The 24148-nt window shown below is 45.1% G+C and overlaps 1 protein-coding gene across 2 annotated transcripts in view; it reads left to right on the top strand.

The window, feature by feature from the left end:
• Positions 1-23620, top strand: part of LOC137302482 (integumentary mucin A.1-like) — an 82970-nt gene extending 59350 nt beyond the window's left edge. Inside the window, exons 4-8 of one of the 2 annotated variants that reach the window (XM_067972173.1) lie at positions 9325-9513; positions 9896-10090; positions 18053-18247; positions 18941-19210; positions 22791-23620. In XM_067972173.1, coding sequence (XP_067828274.1) covers positions 9325-9513; positions 9896-10090; positions 18053-18247; positions 18941-19210; positions 22791-22849 — 908 coding nt within the window. In that variant the 3' untranslated portion in view covers positions 22850-23620. The remainder of the gene's footprint in view (positions 1-9324; positions 9514-9895; positions 10091-18052; positions 18248-18940; positions 19211-22790) is intronic. The other variant, XM_067972174.1, reaches the window with a different exon arrangement.
• The last annotated feature ends 528 nt before the right edge of the window (positions 23621-24148 follow it).

Below are 24148 nucleotides of genomic sequence, written 5' to 3'. Positions count from 1 at the left end.
TCTCTCCATCATTCTATCCTGTCTCTCCATCATTCTATCCTATTTCTCCATCATTCTATCCTGTCTCTCCATCATTCCATCCTATCTCTCCATCATTCCATCCTATCTCTCCATCATTCTATCCTATTTCTCCATCATTCTATCCTGTCTCTCCATCATTCTATCCTATCTCTCCATCATTCCATCCTGTCTCTCCATCATTCCATCCTGTCTCTCCATCATTCCATCCTGTCTCTCCATCATTCTATCCTGTCTCTCCATCATTCCATCCTATCTCTCCATCATTCCATCCTATCTCTCCATCATTCCATCCTATCTCTCCATCATTCTATCCTGTCTCTCCATCATTCCATCCTATCTCTCCATCATTCCATCCTGTCTCTCCATCATTCCATCCTGTCTCTCCATCATTCTATCCTGTCTCTCCATCATTCCATCCTATCTCTCCATCATTCCATCCTATCTCTCCATCATTCCATCCTATCTCTCCATCATTCCATCCTGTCCCTCCATCATTCTATCCTATTTCTCCATCATTCTATCCTGTCTCTCCATCATTCCATCCTATCTCTCCATCATTCCATCCTGTCTCTCCATCATTCCATCCTGTCTCTCCATCATTCTATCCTGTCTCTCCATCATTCCATCCTATCTCTCCATCATTCCATCCTATCTCTCCATCATTCTATCCTGTCTCTCCATCATTCCATCCTGTCTCTCCATCATTCTATCCTATTTCTCCATCATTCTATCCTGTCTCTCCATCATTCCATCCTGTCTCTCCATCATTCTATCCTATCTCTCCATCATTCTATCCTGTCTCTCCATCATTCCATCCTATCTCTCCATCATTCCATCCTGTCTCTCCATCATTCCATCCTGTCTCTCCATCATTCCATCCTATCTCTCCATCATTCTATCCTGTCTCTCCATCATTCTATCCTGTCTCTCCATCATTCCATCCTATCTCTCCATCATTCTATCCTGTCTCTCCATCATTCCATCCAATCTCTCCATCATTCAATCCTGTCTCTCCATCATTCCATCCTATCTCTCCATCATTCCATCCTATCTCTCCATCATTCTATCCTGTCTCTCCATCATTCCATCCAATCTCTCCATCATTCCATCCTGTCTCTCCATCATTCTATCCTGTCTCTCCATCATTCCATCCTGTCTCTCCATCATTCCATCCTATCTCTCCATCATTCTATCCTGTCTCTCCATCATTCCATCCAATCTCTCCATCATTCCATCCTGTCTCTCCATCATTCTATCCTGTCTCTCCATCATTCCATCCTGTCTCTCCATCATTCCATCCTATCTCTCCATCATTCTATCCTGTCTCTCCATCATTCCATCCTGTCTCTCCATCATTCTATCCTGTCTCTCCATCATTCCATCCTATCTCTCCATCATTCCATCCTATCTCTCCATCATTCTATCCTGTCTCTCCATCATTCTATCCTGTCTCTCCATCATTCTATCCTGTCCCTCCATCATTCTATCCTGTCTCTCCATCATTCCATCCTGTCTCTCCATCATTCCATCCTATCTCTCCATCATTCTATCCTGTCTCTCCATCATTCCATCCTGTCTCTCCATCATTCTATCCTGTCTCTCCATCATTCCATCCTATCTCTCCATCATTCCATCCAATCTCTCCATCATTCCATCCTGTCTCTCCATCATTCTATCCTGTCTCTCCATCATTCCATCCTATCTCTCCATCATTCCATCCTATCTCTCCATCATTCTATCCTATCTCTCCATCATTCTATCCTGTCTCTCCATCATTCTATCCTGTCTCTCCATCATTCCATCCTGTCTCTCCATCATTCTATCCTATCTCTCCATCATTCTATCATGTCTCTCCATCATTCCATCCTATCTCTCCATCATTCTATCCTGTCTCTCCATCATTCCATCCTGTCTCTCCATCATTCTATCCTATCTCTCCATCATTCTATCCTGTCTCTCCATCATTCTATCCTGTCTCTCCATCATTCTATCCTATCTCTCCATCATTCTATCCTGTCTCTCCATCATTCCATCCTGTCTCTCCATCATTCTATCCTGTCTCTCCATCATTCTATCCTATCTCTCCATCATTCTATCCTGTCTCTCCATCATTCTATCCTGTCTCTCCATCATTCTATCCTATCTCTCCATCATTCTATCCTGTCTCTCCATCATTCTATCCTGTCTCTCCATCATTCCATCCTGTCTCTCCATCATTCTATCCTGTCTCTCCATCATTCTATCCTGTCTCTCCATCATTCCATCCTGTCTCTCCATCATTCCATCCTGTCTCTCCATCATTCTATCCTGTCTCTCCATCATTCTATCCTATCTCTCCATCATTCCATCCTATCTCTCCATCATTCTATCCTGTCTCTCCATCATTCTATCCTATCTCTCCATCATTCTATCCTGTCTCTCCATCATTCTATCCTGTCTCTCCATCATTATATCCTATCTCTCCATCATTCTATCCTGTCTCTCCATCATTCTATCCTATCTCTCCATCATTCCATCCTGTCTCTCCATCATTCTATCCTATCTCTCCATCATTCTATCCTATTTCTCCATCATTCTATCCTGTCTCTCCATCATTCCATCCTGTCTCTCCATCATTCCATCCTATCTCTCCATCATTCTATCCTGTCTCTCCATCATTCTATCCTATCTCTCCATCATTCTATCCTGTCTCTCCATCATTCTATCCTGTCTCTCCATCATTATATCCTATCTCTCCATCATTCTATCCTGTCTCTCCATCATTCTATCCTGTCTCTCCATCATTCCATCCTGTCTCTCCATCATTCTATCCTGTCTCTCCATCATTCTATCCTATCTCTCCATCATTCTATCCTATCTCTCCATCATTCTATCCTATCTCTCCATCATTCTATCCTGTCTCTCCATCATTCTATCCTATCTCTCCATCATTCCATCCTATCTCTCCATCATTATATCCTATCTCTCCATCATTCTATCCTATCTCTCCATCATTCTATCCTATCTCTCCATCATTCTATCCTATCTCTCCATCATTCTATCCTGTCTCTCCATCATTCCATCCTGTCTCTCCATCATTCTATCCTATCTCTCCATCATTCTATCCTATCTCTCCATCATTCTATCCTGTCTCTCCATCATTATATCCTATCTCTCCATCATTCCATCCTATCTCTCCATCATTCTATCCTGTCTCTCCATCATTCTATCCTGTCTCTCCATCATTCTATCCTGTCTCTCCATCATTATATCCTATCTCTCCATCATTCCATCCTATCTCTCCATCATTCTATCCTGTCTCTCCATCATTATATCCTATCTCTCCATCATTCCATCCTATCTCTCCATCATTCTATCCTGTCTCTCCATCATTATATCCTATCTCTCCATCATTCCATCCTATCTCTCCATCATTCTATCCTGTCTCTCCATCATTCTATCCTGTCTCTCCATCATTCTATCCTATCTCTCCATCATTCTATCCTGTCTCTCCATCATTCTATCCTATCTCTCCATCATTCCATCCTGTCTCTCCATCATTCTATCCTATCTCTCCATCATTCTATCCTATTTCTCCATCATTCTATCCTGTCTCTCCATCATTCTATCCTGTCTCTCCATCATTCTATCCTGTCTCTCCATCATTCTATCCTATCTCTCCATCATTCCATCCTGTCTCTCCATCATTCTATCCTATCTCTCCATCATTCTATCCTATTTCTCCATCATTCTATCCTGTCTCTCCATCATTCTATCCTGTCTCTCCATCATTCTATCCTGTCTCTCCATCATTCTATCCTATCTCTCCATCATTCTATCCTGTCTCTCCATCATTCTATCCTATCTCTCCATCATTCTATCCTATCTCTCCATCATTCTATCCTGTCTCTCCATCATTCTATCCTATCTCTCCATCATTCTATCCTATCTCTCCATCATTCTATCCTATCTCTCCATCATTCTATCCTATTTCTCCATCATTCTATCCTGTCTCTCCATCATTCTATCCTGTCTCTCCATCATTCTATCCTATCTCTCCATCATTCCATCCTGTCTCTCCATCATTCTATCCTATCTCTCCATCATTCTATCCTATCTCTCCATCATTCCATCCTATCTCTCCATCATTCTATCCTATCTCTCCATCATTCTATCCTGTCTCTCCATCATTACATCCTATCTCTCCATTATTATATCCTATCTCTCCATCATTCCATCCTGTCTCTCCATCATTCAATCCTGTCTCTCCATCATTCTATCCTATCTCTCCATCATTCCATCCTGTCTCTCCATCATTCTATCCTATCTCTCCATCATTCTATCCTATCTCTCCATCATTCCATCCTATCTCTCCATCATTCTATCCTATCTCTCCATCATTCTATCCTATCTCTCCATCATTCTATCCTGTCTCTCCATCATTCCATCCTATCTCTCCATCATTATATCCTATCTCTCCATCATTCTATCCTATCTCTCCATCATTCTATCCTGTCTCTCCATCATTCTATCCTGTCTCTCCATCATTCTATCCTATCTCTCCATCATTCTATCCTATCTCTCCATCATTCTATCCTATCTCTCCATCATTCCATCCTATCTCTCCATCATTCTATCCTATCTCTCCATCATTCTATCCTATCTCTCCATCATTCTATCCTGTCTCTCCATCATTCCATCCTATCTCTCCATCATTATATCCTATCTCTCCATCATTCTATCCTATCTCTCCATCATTCTATCCTGTCTCTCCATCATTCTATCCTGTCTCTCCATCATTATATCCTATCTCTCCATCATTCCATCCTGTCTCTCCATCATTCTATCCTATCTCTCCATCATTCTATCCTATCTCTCCATCATTCCATCCCATCTCTCCATCATTCTATCCTATCTCTCCATCATTCTATCCTATCTCTCCATCATTCTATCCTGTCTCTCCATCATTCCATCCTATCTCTCCATCATTATATCCTATCTCTCCATCATTCTATCCTATTTCTCCATCATTCTATCCTGTCTCTCCATCATTCTATCCTGTCTCTCCATCATTCTATCCTGTCTCTCCATCATTCCATCCTATCTCTCCATCATTCTATCCTATCTCTCCATCAATCTATCCTATCTCTCCATCATTCTATCCTGTCTCTCCATCATTCCATCCTGTCTCTCCATCATTCCATCCTGTCTCTCCATCATTCCATCCTGTCTCTCCATCATTCCATCCTGTCTCTCCATCATTCTATCCTGTCTCTCCATCATTCTATCCTATCTCTCCATCATTCCATCCTGTCTCTCCATCATTCTATCCTGTCTCTCCATCATTCTATCCAGTCTCTCCATCATTCTATCCTATCTCTCCATCATTCTATCCTGTCTCTCCATCATTCTATCCTGTCTCTCCATCATTCTATCCTGTCTCTCCATCATTCTATCCTGTCTCTCCATCATTCTATCCTGTCTCTCCATCATTCTATCCTGTCTCTCCATCATTCTATCCTGTCTCTCCATCATTCTATCCTATCTCTCCATCATTCTATCCTGTCTCTCCATCATTCTATCCTATCTCTCCATCATTCTATCCTGTCTCTCCATCATTCCATCCTATCTCTCCATCATTATATCCCATCTCTCCATCATTCTATCCTATTTCTCCATCATTCTATCCTGTCTCTCCATCATTCTATCCTGTCTCTCCATCATTCCATCCTGTCTCTCCATCATTCCATCCTGTCTCTCCATCATTCTATCCTGTCTCTCCATCATTCTATCCTGTCTCTCCATCATTCTATCCTATCTCTCCATCATTCTATCCAATCTCTCCATCATTCTATCCTGTCTCTCCATCATTCTATCCTATCTCTCCATCATTCTATCCTATCTCTCCATCATTCTATCCTGTCTCTCCATCATTCTATCCTATCTCTCCATCATTCTATCCTGTCTCTCCATCATTCTATCCTATCTCTCCATCATTCTATCCTGTCTCTCCATCATTCTATCCTGTCTCTCCATCATTCTATTCTATCTCTCCATCATTATATCCTATCTCTCCATCATTATATCCTATCTCTCCATCATTCTATCCTATCTCTCCATCATTCTATCCTATCTCTCCATCATTCTATCCAATCTCTCCATCATTCTATCCTGTCTCTCCATCATTCTATCCTATCTCTCCATCATTCTATCCTATCTCTCCATCATTCTATCCTGTCTCTCCATCATTCTATCCTGTCTCTCCATCATTCTATCCTGTCTCTCCATCATTCTATCCTATCTCTCCATCATTCCATCCTGTCTCTCATCATTCTATCCTATCTCTCCATCATTCTATCCTATCTCTCCATCATTCTATCCTGTCTCTCCATCATTCTATCCTGTCTCTCCATCATTCTATCCTATCTCTCCATCATTCCATCCTGTCTCTCATCATTCTATCCTATCTCTCCATCATTCTATCCTATCTCTCCATCATTCCATCCTGTCTCTCATCATTCTATCCTATCTCTCCATCATTCTATCCTGTCTCTCCATCATTCTATCCTGTCTCTCCATCATTCTATCCTGTCTCTCCATCATTCCATCCTGTCTCTCCATCATTCTATCCTATCTCTCCATCATTCTATCCTGTCTCTCCATCATTCTATCCTGTCTCTCCATCATTCTATTCTATCTCTCCATCATTATATCCTATCTCTCCATCATTATATCCTATCTCTCCATCATTCTATCCTATCTCTCCATCATTCTATCCTATCTCTCCATCATTCTATCCAATCTCTCCATCATTCTATCCTGTCTCTCCATCATTCTATCCTATCTCTCCATCATTCTATCCTATCTCTCCATCATTCTATCCTGTCTCTCCATCATTCTATCCTGTCTCTCCATCATTCTATCCTGTCTCTCCATCATTCTATCCTATCTCTCCATCATTCCATCCTGTCTCTCATCATTCTATCCTATCTCTCCATCATTCTATCCTATCTCTCCATCATTCTATCCTGTCTCTCCATCATTCTATCCTGTCTCTCCATCATTCTATCCTATCTCTCCATCATTCCATCCTGTCTCTCATCATTCTATCCTATCTCTCCATCATTCTATCCTATCTCTCCATCATTCCATCCTGTCTCTCATCATTCTATCCTATCTCTCCATCATTCTATCCTGTCTCTCCATCATTCTATCCTGTCTCTCCATCATTCTATCCTGTCTCTCCATCATTCTATCCTGTCTCTCCATCATTCCATCCTGTCTCTCCATCATTCTATCCTATCTCTCCATCATTCTATCCTGTCTCTCCATCATTCTATCCTGTCTCTCCATCATTCCATCCTGTCTCTCCATCATTCTATCCTGTCTCTCCATCATTCTATCCTATTTCTCCATCATTCTATCCTGTCTCTCCATCATTCTATCCTGTCTCTCCATCATTCCATCCTATCTCTCCATCATTCTATCCTGTCTCTCCATCGTTCCATCCTGTCTCTCCATCATTCTATCCTGTCTCTCCATCATTCCATCCTGTCTCTCCATCATTCTATCCTATCTCTCCATCATTCTATCCTGTCTCTCCATCATTCCATCCTGTCTCTCCATCATTCTATCCTGTCTCTCCATCATTCTATCCTATCTCTCCATCATTCCATCCTCTCTCCATCATTCTATCCTGTCTCTCCATCATTCTATCCTGTCTCTCCATCATTCTATCCTGTCTCTCCATCATTCCATCCTATCTCTCCATCATTCTATCCTGTCTCTCCATCATTCTATCCTGTCTCTCCATCATTCTATCCTATCTCTCCATCATTCCATCCTGTCTCTCCATCATTCTATCCTGTCTCTCCATCATTCTATCCTGTCTCTCCATCATTCTATCCTATCTCTCCATCATTCTATCCTGTCTCTCCATCATTCCATCCTGTCTCTCCATCATTCTATCCTGTCTCTCCATCATTCTATCCTGTCTCTCCATCATTCTATCCTGTCTCTCCATCATTCCATCCTATCTCTCCATCATTCTATCCTGTCTCTCCATCATTCTATCCTATCTCTCCATCATTCCATCCTCTCTCCATCATTCTATCCTGTCTCTCCATCATTTTATCCTGTGTCTCCATCATTCTATCCTATCTCTCCATCATTCTATCCTGTCTCTCCATCATTCTATCCTGTCTCTCCATCATTCTATCCTGTCTCTCCATCATTCCATCCTATCTCTCCATCATTCTATCCTATCTCACCATCATTCTATCCTGTCTCTCCATCATTCTATCCTGTCTCTCCATCATTCTATCCTATCTCTCCATCATTCTATCCTGTCTCTCCATCATTCTATCCTGTCTCTCCATCATTCCATCCTATCTCTCCATCATTCTATCCTGTCTCTCCATCATTCTATCCTATTTCTCCATCATTCTATCCTGTCTCTCCATCATTCTATCCTGTCTCTCCATCATTCCATCCTATCTCTCCATCATTCTATCCTATTTCTCCATCATTCTATCCTGTCTCTCCATCATTCCATCCTATCTCTCCATCATTCTATCCTATTTCTCCATCATTCTATCCTGTCTCTCCATCATTCTATCCTATTTCTCCATCATTCTATCCTGTCTCTCCATCATTCTATCCTATCTCTCCATCATTCCATCCTATCTCTCCATCATTCTATCCTATTTCTCCATCATTCTATCCTGTCTCTCCATCATTCTATCCTGTCTCTCCATCATTCCATCCTATCTCTCCATCATTCCATCCTGTCTCTCCATCATTCTATCCTGTCTCTCCATCATTCTATCCTGTCTCTCCATCATTCCATCCTATCTCTCCATCATTCTATCCTATCTCACCATCATTCCATCCTGTCTCTCCATCATTCTATCCTATCTCTCCATCATTCTATCCTATCTCTCCATCATTCAATCCTGTCTCTCCATCATTCTATCCTGTCTCTCCATCATTCTATCCTGTCTCTCCATCATTCTATCCTGTCTCTCCATCATTCTATCCTATCTCTCCATCATTCAATCCTGTCTCTCCATCATTCTATCCTGTCTCTCCATCATTCTATCCTATCTCTCCATCATTCCTTCCTGTCTCTCCATCATTCTATCCTGTCTCTCCATCATTCTATCCTATCTCTCCATCATTCCATCCTGTCTCTCCATCATTATATCCTGTCACTCCATCATTCCATCCTGTCTCTCCATCATTCTATCCCATCTCTCCATCACTGTTAACCTATTGCTGTATAGTTTCTGTCCTATTTCTGACCTAACGAATCTTCTCAAACAGCAAAGACGTCCCAGCGAGACGCAGCACAGAACAACAAACCTGAAAAGCACGCCGGCGCCCGCAACACCACACCTGGGATTGGCAAAACCACACGGTCAACGTCAACATCTGCTGCCCCCACCTCCACACCAGTGACCACCACACACAAGGAAAAAACGTGCAATCCGGAAGACTCAACACAGGCCCAGGGTAATGATCAACGTGTCACCTGGTGGTTTGCTGGTGTCCAGTTGTAACCAAACACTCAATAGTGGTGGCTGCAAGGCAGAGACTATCAGGAAAGTGATGATGTCTTTGTGGCTATGTCCCCATTCATAAAATTGTGTGTTGTTGGTGATCTGATTCACCTGATGGGTCAGTTCATGTACCAGTGGGATGGTCTTCAATGTGAGAGCTCCTGTACTAGAGGGATGGGCTTCAACTGCAGAATATCAAAGAGGGAGGAGCTTCAATGGGGGAACTCATATACCCGAGGAATGGGCTTCAACGGGAGAACTAATGAACCAAATGTCCCTCTCGGGGATCTAACCCCGTCTCATTGCACTGACGACATCGATCTCTCCCCAAACAGGCAGCAGTAAAAGTCCCGGAAACCCTCAGCAAGGCGAAGGAGCTGGAAACTCTGAAGAACAAACTCGCACTGACCCATCGACACCTGAGGGAGACACAACCACGATGAGCTCATCGGCGGCCCCAGAACCTCCACCATCCACCCCGTCAACAGTCGCACACGGGGAAACAACAAGGAGCCCCACAGCACAGCAGGGTAAGGATCACTGTGTCAGCGGCGGGTTTGGTTGGGCTCCCTCTATATAAGTACTTTACTTCCCCTACACGTAACATTTAGGGGGAGGTTGCAATGATGGGGAGTGCATACATGCTGACTATTCTGCGTTATCATGGTCTCCTACCTCACCATCACTGCTGCCCAGTCTCTCCATCATTGTCACCTATCTCTCCGTCATTGCCACCTATCTCTCCGTCATTGCCACCTATCTCTCCGTCATTGCCACCTATCTCTCCGTCATCGCCACCTATCTCTCCGTCATCACCACCTATCTCTCCGTCATTGCCACCTATCTCTCCGTCATCGTCACCTATCTCTCCGTCATTGCCACCTATCTCTCCGTCATCACCACCTATCTCTCCATCATTGTCACCTATCTCTCCGTCATCACCACCTATCTCTCCATCATTGTCACCTATCTCTCCATCATTGTCACCTATCTCTCCATCATTGTCACCTATCTCTCCATCATTGTTACCTATCTCTCCATCATTGTCACCTATCTCTCCGTCATCACCATCTATCTCTCCATCATCACCACCTATCTCTCCATCATTGTCACCTATCTCTCCATCATTGTCACCTATCTCTCCATCATCGTCACCTATCTCTCCGTCATCACCATCTATCTCTCCATCATCACCACCTATCTCTCCATCATTGTCACCTATCTCTCCATCATTGTCACCTATCTCTCCATCATCACCACCTATCTCTCCATCATTGTCACCTATCTCTCCATCATTGTCACCTATCTCTCCATCATTGTCACCTATCTCTCCGTCATCACCATCTATCTCTCCATCATCACCATCTATCTCTCCATTATTGTCACCTATCTCTCCGTCATTGCCACCTATCTCACCGTCATCGTCACCTATCTCTCCGTCATCGCCACCTATCTCTCCGTCATTGTCACCTATCTCTCCATCATTGTCACCTATCTCTCCGTCATCACCACCTATCTCTCCATCATTGTCACCTATCTCTCCATCATTGTCACCTATCTCTCCGTCATCACCACCTATCTCTCCATCATTGTCACCTATCTCTCCATCATTGTCACCTATCTCTCCGTCATCGTCACCTATCTCTCCGTCATTGCCACCTATCTCTCCGTCATTGTCACCTATCTCTCCATCATCGTCACCTATCTCTCCATCATTGTCACCTATCTCTCCGTCATCGTCACCTATCTCTCCATCATTGTCACCTATCTCTCCGTCATCGCCACCTATCTCTCCGTCATTGTCACCTATCTCTCCGTCATCGTCACCTATCTCTCCATCATTGTCACCTATCTCTCCGTCATCGCCACCTATCTCTCCGTCATTGTCACCTATCTCTCCGTCATTGTCACCTATCTCTCCATCATCGTCACCTATCTCTCCATCATTGTCACCTATCTCTCCGTCATCGTCACCTATCTCTCCATCATTGTCACCTATCTCTCCGTCATCGTCACCTATCTCTCCATCATTGTCACCTATCTCTCCGTCATCGCCACCTATCTCTCCGTCATTGCCACCTATCTCTCCGTCATTGTCACCTATCTCTCCGTCATCGCCACCTATCTCTCCGTCATTGCCACCTATCTCTCCGTCATCGCCACCTATCTCTCCGTCATCGCCATCTATCTCTCCGTCATTGTCACCTATCTCTCCGTCATCGTCACCTATCTCTCCGTCATTGCCACCTATCTCTCCGTCATCGCCACCTATCTCTCCGTCATCGCCACCTATCTCTCCGTCATTGTCACCTATCTCTCCATCATCATCATCTATCTCTCTATCATTGTCACCTATCTCTCCGTCATCGTCACCTATCTCTCCTTCATCGTCACCTATCTCTCCGTCATCGTCACCTATCTCTCCGTCATCACCACCTATCTCTCCGTCATCACCACCTATCTCTCCGTCATCGTCACCTATCTCTCCGTCATCGTCACCTATCTCTCCGTCATCGTCACCTATCTCTCCGTCATCGTCACCTATCTCTCCATCATTGCCACCTATCTCTCCATCATTGTCACCTATCTCTCCGTCATCGTCACCTATCTCTCCGTCATCGTCACCTATCTCTCCGTCATCGTCACCTATCTCTCCATCATTGCCACCTATCTCTCCGTCATCGCCATCTATCTCTCCGTCATTGTCACCTATCTCTCCGTCATTGCCACCTATCACTCCATCATCACCACCTATCTCTCCGTCATCGTCACCTATCTCTCCGTCATCGTCACCTATCTCTCCGTCATCGTCACCTATCTCTCCATCATTGCCACCTATCTCTCCGTCATCGCCATCTATCTCTCCGTCATTGCCACCTATCTCTCCGTCATCACCACCTATCTCTCCGTCATCACCACCTATCTCTCCGTCATCACCACCTATCTCTCCGTCATCGTCACCTATCTCTCCGTCATCGTCACCTATCTCTCCGTCATCGTCACCTATCTCTCCGTCATCGCCACCTATCTCTCCATCATCGCCACCTATCTCTCCGTCATCGTCATCTATCTCTCCATCATTGTCACCTATCTCTCCGTCATCGTCACCTATCTCTCCGTCATCGTCACCTATCTCTCCGTCATCACCACCTATCTCTCCGTCATCGCCACCTATCTCTCCGTCATCACCACCTATCTCTCCGTCATTGTCACCTATCTCTCCGTCATCGCCACCTATCTCTCCATCATCGCCACCTATCTCTCCGTCATCGCCACCTATCTCTCCATCATCGTCACCTATCTCTCCGTCATCGCCACCTATCTCTCCATCATTGTCACCTATCTCTCCGTCATCGTCACCTATCTCTCCGTCATTGTCACCTATCTCTCCGTCATTGTCACCTATCTCTCCATCATTGCCATCTATCTCTCCATCATTGTCACCTATCTCTCCATCATTGTCACCTATCTCTCCATCCTATCTCTCCATCATTGCCATCTATCTCTCCGTCATTGTCACCTATCTCTCCGTCATTGCCACCTATCTCTCCGTCATTGCCACCTATCTCTCCATCATTGTCACCTATCTCTCCATCATTGCCTACTATCTCTCCGTCATTGCCATCTATCTCTCCATCATTGTCACCTATCTCTCCATCATTGTCACCTATCTCTCCATCATCGTCACCTATCTCTCCATCATCGTCACCTATCTCTCCGTCATCGTCACCTATCTCTCCATCATTGTCACCTATCTCTCCATCATTGCCATCTATCTCTCCATCATTGTCACCTATCTCTCCATCATTGTCACCTATCTCTCCATCCTATCTCTCCATCATTGCCATCTATCTCTCCGTCATTGTCACCTATCTCTCCGTCATTGCCACCTATCTCTCCGTCATTGCCACCTATCTCTCCATCATTGTCACCTATCTCTCCATCATTGCCTACTATCTCTCCCTCATTGTCACCTATCTCTCCATCATTGTCACCTATCTCTCCATCATTGTCACCTATCTCTCCATCATTGCCACCTATCTCTCCATCATTGTCACCTATCTCTCCATCATTGCCATCTATCTCTCCGTCATCGCCACCTATCTCTCCGTCATTGTCACCTATCTCTCCGACATTGCCTACTATCTCTCCGTCATCGCCACCTATCTCTCCGTCATTGTCACCTATCTCTCCATCATGGTCACCTATCTCTCCATCATTGCCATCTATCTCTCCATCATTGCCACCTATCTCTCCATCATTGTCACCTATCTCTCCATCATTGCCATCTATCTCTCCGTCATCGCCACCTATCTCTCCGTCATCGCCATCTATCTCTCCGTCATCGCCACCTATCTCTCCGACATTGCCTACTATCTCTGACAGCCATCCGTGGCTAAGTAAAGAAATTAAGGATAGTATCCGACTAAAAACAAGGACATATAAGGTAGCCAAACTTAGTGGGAGGATAGAAGATTGGGAAGTCTTCAAAAGACAGCAAAAAGTAACGAAAGGATTGATTAAGAAAGGGAAGATAGATTATGAAAATAAATTAGCAAAAAATATAAAAACAGATAGCAAGAGTTTCTACAGTTATATAAAAAGAAAAAGGGTGGCTAAGGCAAACGTAGGTCCCTTAGAGGATGAGACCGGGAAATTAATGGTGGGAAACATGGAGATGGCAAAAATGCTGAACAAATATTTTGTTTCAGTCTTTACATAGAGGACACTAAGAATATCCCAACAGTGGACAAACGGGGGGCTCTAGGGGGCGAGGAGCTAAATACGATTAAAATCACTAAGGAATTGGTACTCAGTAAATTGATGGGACTCAAGGCGGATAAATCCCCTGGACCTGATGGCTTACATCCTAGGGTCTTGAGGGAAGTGGCAGTAGGGATTGTGGATGCTTTGGTAATAATTTTCCAAAATTCTCTGGACTCGGCAAAGGTCCCGGCAGATTGGAAAACTGCTAATGTAACACCGTTATTTAAAAAGGGTATTAGGCAGAAGGCTGGAAATTATAGACCAGTTAGCCTAACATCTGTGGTGGGTAAAATTTTGGAGTCTATTATTAAGGAGACAGTAGCGGAACATTTGGATAAACATAATTTAATAGGACAAAGTCAGCATGGCTTTACGAAGGGGAAGTCATATCTGACAAATTTGCTTGAGTTCTTTGAGGTCATAACGTACAGGGTGGATAAAGGGGAACCAGTGGACATAGTGTATTTAGACTTCCAGAAGGCATTCGACAAGGTGCCACATAAAAGATTATTGCTCAAGATAAAGAATCACTGGATTGGGGGTAATATTCTGGCATGGGTGGAGGATTGGTTATCTAACAGGAAGCAGAGAGTTGGGATAAATGGTTCATTCTCGGACTGGCAACCAGTAGCCAGTGGTGTTCCGCAGGGGTCGGTGCTGGGTCCCCAACTCTTTACAATCTATATTAACGATTTGGAGGAGGGGACCGAGTGTAACATATCAAAGTTTGAAGATGATACAAAGATGGGAGGAAAAGTAGAGAGTGAGGAGGACATAAAAAACCTACAAGGGGATATAGACAGGCTAGGTGAGTGGGCGGAGATTTGGCAGATGCAATACAATATTGGAAAATGTGAGGTTATGCACTTTGGCAGGAAAAATCGGAGAGCAAGTTATTATCTCAATGGCGAGAAACTGGAAAGTACTGCAGTACAAAGGGATCTGGGGGTCCTTGTGCAAGAAAATCAAAAGGTTAGTATGCAGGTGCAGCAGGTGATCAAGAAGGCCAACGGAATGTTGGCTTTTATTGCTAGGGGGATAGAATATAACAACAGGGAGGTATTGCTGCAGTTATATAAGGTATTGGTGAGACCGCACCTGGAATACTGCATACAGTTTTGGTGTCCATACTTAAGAAAAGACATACTTGCTCTCGAGGCAGTACAAAGAAGGTTCACTCGGTTAATCCCAGGGATGAGGGGGCGGACATATGAGGAGAGGTTGAGTAGATTGGGACTCTACTCATTGGAGTTCAGAAGAATGAGAGGCGACCTTATTGAAACATATAAGATTGTGAAGGGGCTTGATCGGGTGGATGCGGTAAGGATGTTCCCAAGGATGGGTGAAACTAGAACGAGGGGGCATAATCTTAGAATAAGGGGATGCTCTTTCAAAACTGAGAGGAGGAGAAACTTCTTCACTCAGAGGGTAGTGGGTCTGTGGAATTTGCTGCCCCAGGAAGCTGTGGAAGCTACATCATTAAATAAATTTAAAACAGAAATAGACAGTTTCCTAGAAGTAAAGGGAATTAGGGGTTACGGGGAGCGGGCAGGAAATTGGACATGATTTTAGATTTGAGGTTAGGACCAGATCAGCCATGATCTGATTGAATGGCGGAGCAGGCTCGAGGGGCCGATTGGCCTACTCCTGCTCCTATTTCTTATGTTCTTATTGCCACCTATCTCTCCATCATTGTCACCTATCTCTCCATCATTGTCACCTATCTCTCCATCATTGCCATCTATCTCTCCATCATTGCCACCTATCTCTCCATCATTGTCACCTATCTCTCCGTCATTGTCACCTATCTCTCCGTCATTGTCACCTATCTCTCCGTCATTGTCACCTATCTCTCCATCATTGCCACCTATCTCTCCATCATTGTCACCTATCTCTCCGTCATTGTCACCTATCTCTCCGTCATTGTCACCTATCTCTCCATCATTGTCACCTATCTCTCCATCATTGTCACCTATCTCTCCATCATTGCCATCTATCTCTCCATCATTGCCACCTATCTCTCCATCATTGTCACCTATCTCTCCGTCATTGTCACCTATCTCTCCGTCATTGTCACCTATCTCTCCGTCATTGTCACCTATCTCTCCATCATTGCCACCTATCTCTCCATCATTGTCACCTATCTCTCCGTCATTGTCACCTATCTCTCCGTCATTGTCACCTATCTCTCCATCATTGCCACCTATCTCTCCGTCATTGCCACCTATCTCCAACCCTCCAATCTTCCGTTCAGTTCAACGTCTCACTCGAAGCACAGCAACACCGACAATGCTGCACTCCTTCAGTACTGCAGTGAAGTGTCATCCTGGGTCAAAAGCTCAAGCCCTGGATTGGAGCTTGAACCCATGACCTTCTGACTCAGAGGCGAGAGTGCCACCAATTGAACCCACATTGGGGGTAATCTTGGGATGTTCTACACATGCAGACTCAGCGCAGGCCCAGGGTAAGGATCACTGTGTCACCTGGTGGTTTGATAGAGTTCGGTTATAACCAAACACTCAATACTGGTGTAAAAACAGAAAATGTTGGGAGCACTCAGCAGGTCAGGTAGCATCAGTGGAGAGAGACAAGAATTAATGTTTCAGGTCGATGGTAGTTGCAAGGCAGTGACTGTCAGAAAAGTAACTAAGTTTTTGTGGATATGTCCCTCTACCCCACATTGTTGTTGGTGATCTGATCCGTCAGATGGGAGAGTTAATGTGCCAGAGGAAGGGGATTCAATGGGAGAGTTAATGTGCCAGAGGGTGGGGTTTCAATGGGAGAATTAATGGACCAGAGGGAGGGGTTTCAATGGGAGAATTAATGGACCAGAGTAAGGGCATTTAATGGGAGAATTAATGGACCAGAGGGACGGGTTTCAATGGGAGAGTTAATGTATCAGAGGAAGGGGTTTCAATGGGAGAATTAATGGACCAGAGGGTGGGGTTTCAATGGGAGAATTAATGGACCAGAGGGACGGGTTTCAATGGGAGAATTAATGGACCAGAGGAAGGGGATTCAATGGGAGAGTTAATGTACCAGAGGAAGGGGTTTCAATGGGAGAATTAATGGACCAGAGGAAGGGGATTCAATGGGAGAATTAATGGACCAGAGGAAGGGGTTTCAATGGGAGAATTAATGGACCAGAGGAAGGGGATTCAATGGGAGAATTATTGGACCAGAGGGAGGGGATTCAATGGGAGAATTAATGGACCAGAGGAAGGGGATTCAATGGGAGAATTAATGGACCAGAGGGAGGGGTTTCAATGGGAGAGTTAATGTACCAGAGGAAGGGGATTCAATGGGAGAATTAATGGACCAGAGGGAGGGGTTTCAATGGGAGAGCTAATGTACCAGAGGAAGGGGTTTCATTGGGAGAATTAATGGACCAGAGGGAGGGGATTCAATGGGAGAATTAATGGACCAGAGGAAGGGGTTTCAATGGGAGAATTAATGGACCAGAGGAAGGGGTTTCAATGGGAGAATTAATGGACCCTAGAGATGGACTTCGATGGGAGAGTTAATGTGCCATGAGCTTGAGGACCAATGATTAACTTGCCTTTCTATTCCCATTTACAGAACATTTTGAACAGACTGGATTGCAATTTCTAATATTGGAATATCTGGATCTGGGAGGGGGGCAAACACTGAGTTAATTCAAATGTCCCTCTCGGGGATCTAACCCTGTCTCATTGCACTGACGACATCGATCTCTCCCCAAACAGGCAGCAGTAAAAATCCCGGAAACCCTCAGCAAGGCGAAGGAGCTGGAAACTCTGAAGAACAAACTCGCACTGACCCATCGACACCTGAGGGAGACACAACCACGATGAGCTCATCGGCGGCCCCAGAACCTCCACCATCCACCCCGTCAACAGTCGCACACGGGGAAACAACAAGGAGCCCCACAGCACAGCAGGGTAAGGATCACTGTGTCAGCGGCGGGTTTGGTTGGGAATCAGGAGAACTCCCTAATCTTAAAAAAGTGCCCTGCGATCCTTCACACCCACCTGAACAGGGAGACAGGACCTCGGTCTCCTCTGAAGGACGGCTTCGCTGACCGTATTTACCAGACACCGGGGTATTTACCAGACCCTGGGGTATTTACAGACACCCTGGGCTCAAAGGGTTAAATTACGAGGACAGGTTGCACAGACTGGGCCTGTATTCCCTCGAGTGTAGAAGATTAAGGGGTGATCTAATCGAGGTGTTTAAGATTGAAGGATTTGAGAGGGTGGATAGAGAGAAACTATTTCCTCTGGTGGGGGGAGTCCAGAACAAGGGGCAGAACCTTAAAATTAGAGCCAGGCCGTTCAGGGGTGATGTCAGGAAGCACTTCTTCACACAAAGGGGAGTGGAAATCTGGAACTCTCTCCCCCAAAAAGCTGTTGAGACTGGGGGTCAATTGAAAATGTCATAACTTGAGATTGATAGATTTTTGTTGGGTGAGGGGATTAAGGGATACAGAACCAAGGCGGGTAAATGGAGTTAAGATACAGATCAGCCAAGATCTAATTGAATGGCGGAACAGGCTCGAGGGGCTGAATGGCCACCTCCTGCTCCCTACGAGTCTCGGATACCACTAACAGCAGCTTTCCTGCTTCGTTGTACAGGATGCGAGGGGTCTGAGACGAGGCCCCCGAGTAACCGGGCCTCCCCCACCGCCCTGGGGAAGGCACAGACGATTGGGCACCCTCCGCCTTCCCGGGAGCTGCAGCTGAGTCCGGCCCACGAGACCCCCACGCCAAGCGGGCAGAGGGACAGCGGGCGCAAGAAGAAAGGGCTGACCACCAGTGAGACGGCTGTGCTCATTCTCGTTCCCACCACCCTCGTACTTCTGTCTGTCATCGCCACCATGTACTTCAAAAAGAAAGCAAGAGCGGGTAAGGGTTTTTTTTTTGTAACCTTTCTTTCATAGATTCATAGAATGATACAGCAAAGAAGGAGGCCGTTCGGCCCATCGTGCCCATGCCGGCTCTTTGAAAGAGCTCTCCAATTAGTCCTGCTGCCCCCTGCTCTTTCCCTCTGGCCCTTGCACGTTTTTCCCTTTCAAGTATTTATCCACTCCCCCTTTGACAGTTACTATTGAATCTGCCTCCACCAACCCTTCCGGCAATGCTTCCCAGAATTTTATCCCAGATTTACATTCAAAACATTTCATTTTCCTCTCCCTCCCCCTCCCCCTTTAAAAGCAGGGAAGTCCATGCTACACCTGTACAGGGTGCTGGTGAGACCACACCTGGAGTACTGCGTACAGTTCTGGTGCCCTTATTTAAGGAAGGACATACTTGCATTGGTGGCAGTTCAGAGAACATAGGAACATAGGAACAGGAGTAGGCCATTCAGCCCCTCGTGCCTGCTCCGCCATTTGATAAGATCATGGCTGATCTGTGATCTAACTCCATATACCTGCCTTTGGCCCATATCCCTTAATACCTTTGGTTGCCAAAAAGCTATCTCTCTCAGATTTAAATTTAGCAATTGAGCTAGTATCAATTGCCGTTTGCGGAAGAGAGTTCCAAACTTCTACCACCCTTTGTGTGTAGAAATGTTTTCTAATCTCACTCCTGAAAGGTCTGGCTCTAATTTTTAGACTGTGCCCCCTACTCCTAGAATCCCCAACCAGCGGAAATAGTTTCTCTCTATCCACCCTATCCGTTCCCCTCAATATCTTATAAACTTTGATCAGATCTCCTCTTAACCTTCTAAACTCTAGAGAATACAACCACAATTTGTGTAATCTCTCCTCGTAACTTAACCCTTGAAGTCCGGGTATCATTCTAGTAAACCTACGCTGCACTCCCTCCAAGGCCAATATGTCCTTCCGAAGGTGCGGTGCCCAGAACTGCTCACAGTACTCCAGGTGCGGTCTAACCAGGGTTTTGTATAGCTGCAGCATAACTTCTGCCCCCTTGTACTCTAGTCCTCGAGATATAACGGCCAGCATTCCATTAGCCTTATTGATTATTTTCTGCACCTGTTCATGACACTTCAATGATCTATGTACCTGAACCCCTAAGTCCCTTTGGACATCCACTGTTTTTAACTTTTTACCATTTAGAAAGTACCCTGTTCTATCCTTTTTAGGTCCAAAGTGGATGACCTCACATTTGCTTACATTGGGCAAAACTGTGGCAAATGGAATTCATTCACCTAATCTATCAATATCGCTTTGTAATTTTATGTTTTCATCTACACTGCTTACAATGCCACCAATCTTTGTGTCATTGGCAAACTTAGATACGAGACTTTATATGCCTTCACCTAAGTCGTTAATAAATATTGTGAATAATTGAGGCCCCAAGACAGATCCCTGCGGGACTCCACTAGTCACATCCTGCCAATGTGAGTACCTACCCATTATCCCTACTCTCTGTCACCTTTCGCTCAGCCAACTTCCTAACCAAGTCCGTACTTTTCCCTCGATTCCATGGGCTTCTATCTTAACTAACAGTCTTTTACGTGGGACTTTATCAAATGTCTTCTGGAAGTCCATATAAATAACATCCATTGACAGTCCCCTGTCCACTACTTTAGTCACCTCTTTAAAAAATTCAATCAGGTTTGTCAGGCACGACCTACCTTTCACAAATCCATACTGACTCTCTCTGATTGACTGAACATTCTCGAGGTGTTCAGTCACCCTATCCTTAATTATAGACTCCAGCATTTTCCCCACAACAGATGTTAGGCTAACTGGTCTATAATTCCCTGGTTTCCCTCTCTCTCCTTTCTTAAAAAGTGGAGTGACATGTGCAATTTTCCAATCTAGAGGGACAGTTCCTGAATCTAGAGAACTTTGAAAGATTATAGTTAGGGCATCTGCAATGTGCTCACCTACTTCCTTTAAATCCCTGGGATGGAAACCATCTGGTCCTGGGGATTTGTCACTCTTTAGTGCTATTATTTTCTTCATTACTGTTGTTTTACTTATGTTAATTTTATTGAGTCCCTGTTCCCGATTCAATATTAGTTTTCTTGGGATTTCTGGCATGCTATCCTCTTTTTCTACTGTAAATACTGACACAAAGTAATTATTCAACATGTCCGCCATTTCCCCATTGTCAATGACAATATCCCCACTTTCAGTTTTTAAGGGGCCAACACTGCTCCTGACCACCCTCTTTTTCCTAATATAACTATAAAAGTTCTTCGTATTGGTTTTGATATCCCTTGCAAGTTTCTTTTCATACTCTCTTTTTGTAGCTCTTACTATCTGTTTTGTGACCCTTTGTTGATCTTTGTATCTTTCCCATTCGCCAGGATCTGTGCCATTTTTTGCCTTTTTGTATGCCCTTTCCTTATGTCTTATACTGTCCCTTACCTCTTTAGTTGTCCATGGCTGTTTTTTTTGGCAAGTAGAGTTCTTGCCCCTCAGGGGTATAAACCGGTTCTGTATCTCGTTAAATGTTTCTTTAAACATTTCTCACTGATCACCAGTCGTTTTACCCATTAACAGATTTGCCCAGTTTACTGTGGACAGTCTCTGTCTCATCCCATTGAAGTCGGCCTTACCCAAGTCTAGAATCTTAGCAGCTGATTCACTTTTTTCCCTTTCAAACACTATCTTGAACTCGATCATGTTATGATCGCTATTGGATAGATGTTCACGCACAGTTAAGCTGTTAACTAAATCTGGTTCACTAGGTTGATTCCGGGTATGGAAGGGTTTTCTTATGAGGAAAGATTGAACAGGTTGGGTCTATACTCATTGGAGTTTAGAAGAATGAGAGGAGATCTTATTGAAACATACAAGATTCTGAGTGGACTCGATAGGGTAGATGCTGAGAGGATGTTACCCTTCATGAGGGAATCTAAAACTAGGGGGGCATAGTCTCAGAATAAAGGGTCACCTGTTTAAGACAGAAATGAGGAGGAATTTCTTCTCCCAGAGGGTCGTGAATCTTTGGAATTCTTTACCCCAACAAGCTGTGGAGGCTGAGTCATTGAATACATTCAAGGCTGAGTTAGACACATTTTTGATCAGCGAGGGGGTCAAAGGATATGGGGAAAGGGCGGGAAAGTGGAGTTGAGGTAAAAATCAGATCAGCCATGATCTCAATGAATGGAGGAGCAGGCTCGAGGGGCCGAATGGCCTACTCCTGCTCCTATCTCTCATGGTCTTGAAGGCCCCAGGCAGGAAGGTGCGGGCTCTACAAGTCCTCACGTCTCCGAAGCGAGCAGCGTAATGCTGTAGCTGGATACCGCGCAGCTCCAGGCACGAGACCCAGATTTGACTCACCCTCCTGGAGTGGAAATGTGCCACCGCCCTCCCAGCTCGCTACATCCCCCTCCCACCCCGGGCACATCAGGGCATTCACTGCATGGATTTTAAGTCCCTCCGGGCGATAAATGCCGGCCTTGCCAGTGACGCCCACAACCCCGAGAATGAATGAAAAAACAAATGATAGTAACGACGTCATAAGGCCTGTTCTGACTTTAAACCCAACTTCTTTCTCTCAGGCACCAGGTATAAAATGGCTCCAAGCGAAATTGCTGAAGGTGTCTACGACTCCTTGTAGGCGAGACGCTCGCACCAGGTCACGCCAAACGCTTGTGCTTTCAACACCCGTGGTTCGAGGAGTGAGGGGATCAAGCAGGACATCGCGCCCAGCACGCGTCCACCGCGACCTCCGTCCTGAGCCTGCCGACCAACGCAAGGCCCAATGAATGATCGGCCAGGAGCCTCGGCCTGACGCAACATGCCGCTCGTCAGTCTGCAGCCGGGCACCGCCGCGGATCGATCCCTCCCTCCCTGAATCTCGTGGGAACCACGCCCAGCGTCACCCGCCAGGCAGCACGCCCGGGGTCTGTCCGACTGCCAGACGGCCTCGGTGAGCACGCACGTTATTATCTGCACCAAGTACTGCCAAATACATCCTTCCTCCTCCCTGCGTCTTTTCCACGTCGAAAATCGAGAACCGTCGCCTTGTCCCTGACCCTGGCTCATTCTTTCTCATCACTTGTCTCGTTTCTCTCTCCGTTAAGGGGGCAAGTCGTATCTCAGACCTGAGCAACTATGTCTCCTCGTCTCAGTCTTCTCTTCTTACAACCTTCGGGTTCTCCAAAAACTTGGTCTTTCCTATCTTGATTTACCTCATTGTCTCTCCTACTCTTTCAGTCTTGGTGACGTCCTGCACCATCGGCCATGGCCGCGCTCCTTGTTTCTGCCACTGCTGGGCGATGCACCTTACCTTGTTACCTGCAATTGGCCGTGCTCGCATTATGTTACGTAAACTGTCATGTAATATCCAAGCTAAGCTGCCATTAAATATTGCACGATCATTCCAGAATATGTTCTAAGCCTCTGCTCTGTGTGTTACAGCCGATAGGTCACCAAACCATGACCTCGTCTCAAAACGAACCCAATTCTGACCCAATGTTCCATCACTTCAAATGACATGACTGGTTGGTAGATCTGGTCCTTGGTTCCTCACATTCCCTGTTTCCTGGGTTACATAAGAATTTTTAGGAACAGGAAAGATCATTAAGCCCAACAAGCACAATCCTTATTGATGGCACTTAACCCAGTTTCCTTAAACCATGTTCTGTAAGTGACCCTGTTACATGTACCCACTGTCTCACTATATCCCTCAATCACACCTACCCCCTGTCTCACTATATCCCTCAATCACACCTACCCCCTGTCTCACTATATCCCTCAATCACACCTACCCACTGTCTCACTATATCCCTCAATCGCACCTACCCACTGTCTCACTATATCCCTCAATCGCACCTACCCCCTGTCTCACTATATCCCTCAATCACACCTACCCCCTGTCTCACTATATCCCTCAATCACACCTACCCACTGTCTC

Source organism: Heptranchias perlo, chromosome 35, assembly GCF_035084215.1.
Source record: "Heptranchias perlo isolate sHepPer1 chromosome 35, sHepPer1.hap1, whole genome shotgun sequence".
NCBI lineage: Eukaryota > Metazoa > Chordata > Chondrichthyes > Hexanchiformes > Hexanchidae > Heptranchias > Heptranchias perlo.
The sequence above is the reverse complement of the archived record's forward strand: the minus strand, read 5'-3'. Positions and strand labels throughout refer to the sequence as shown.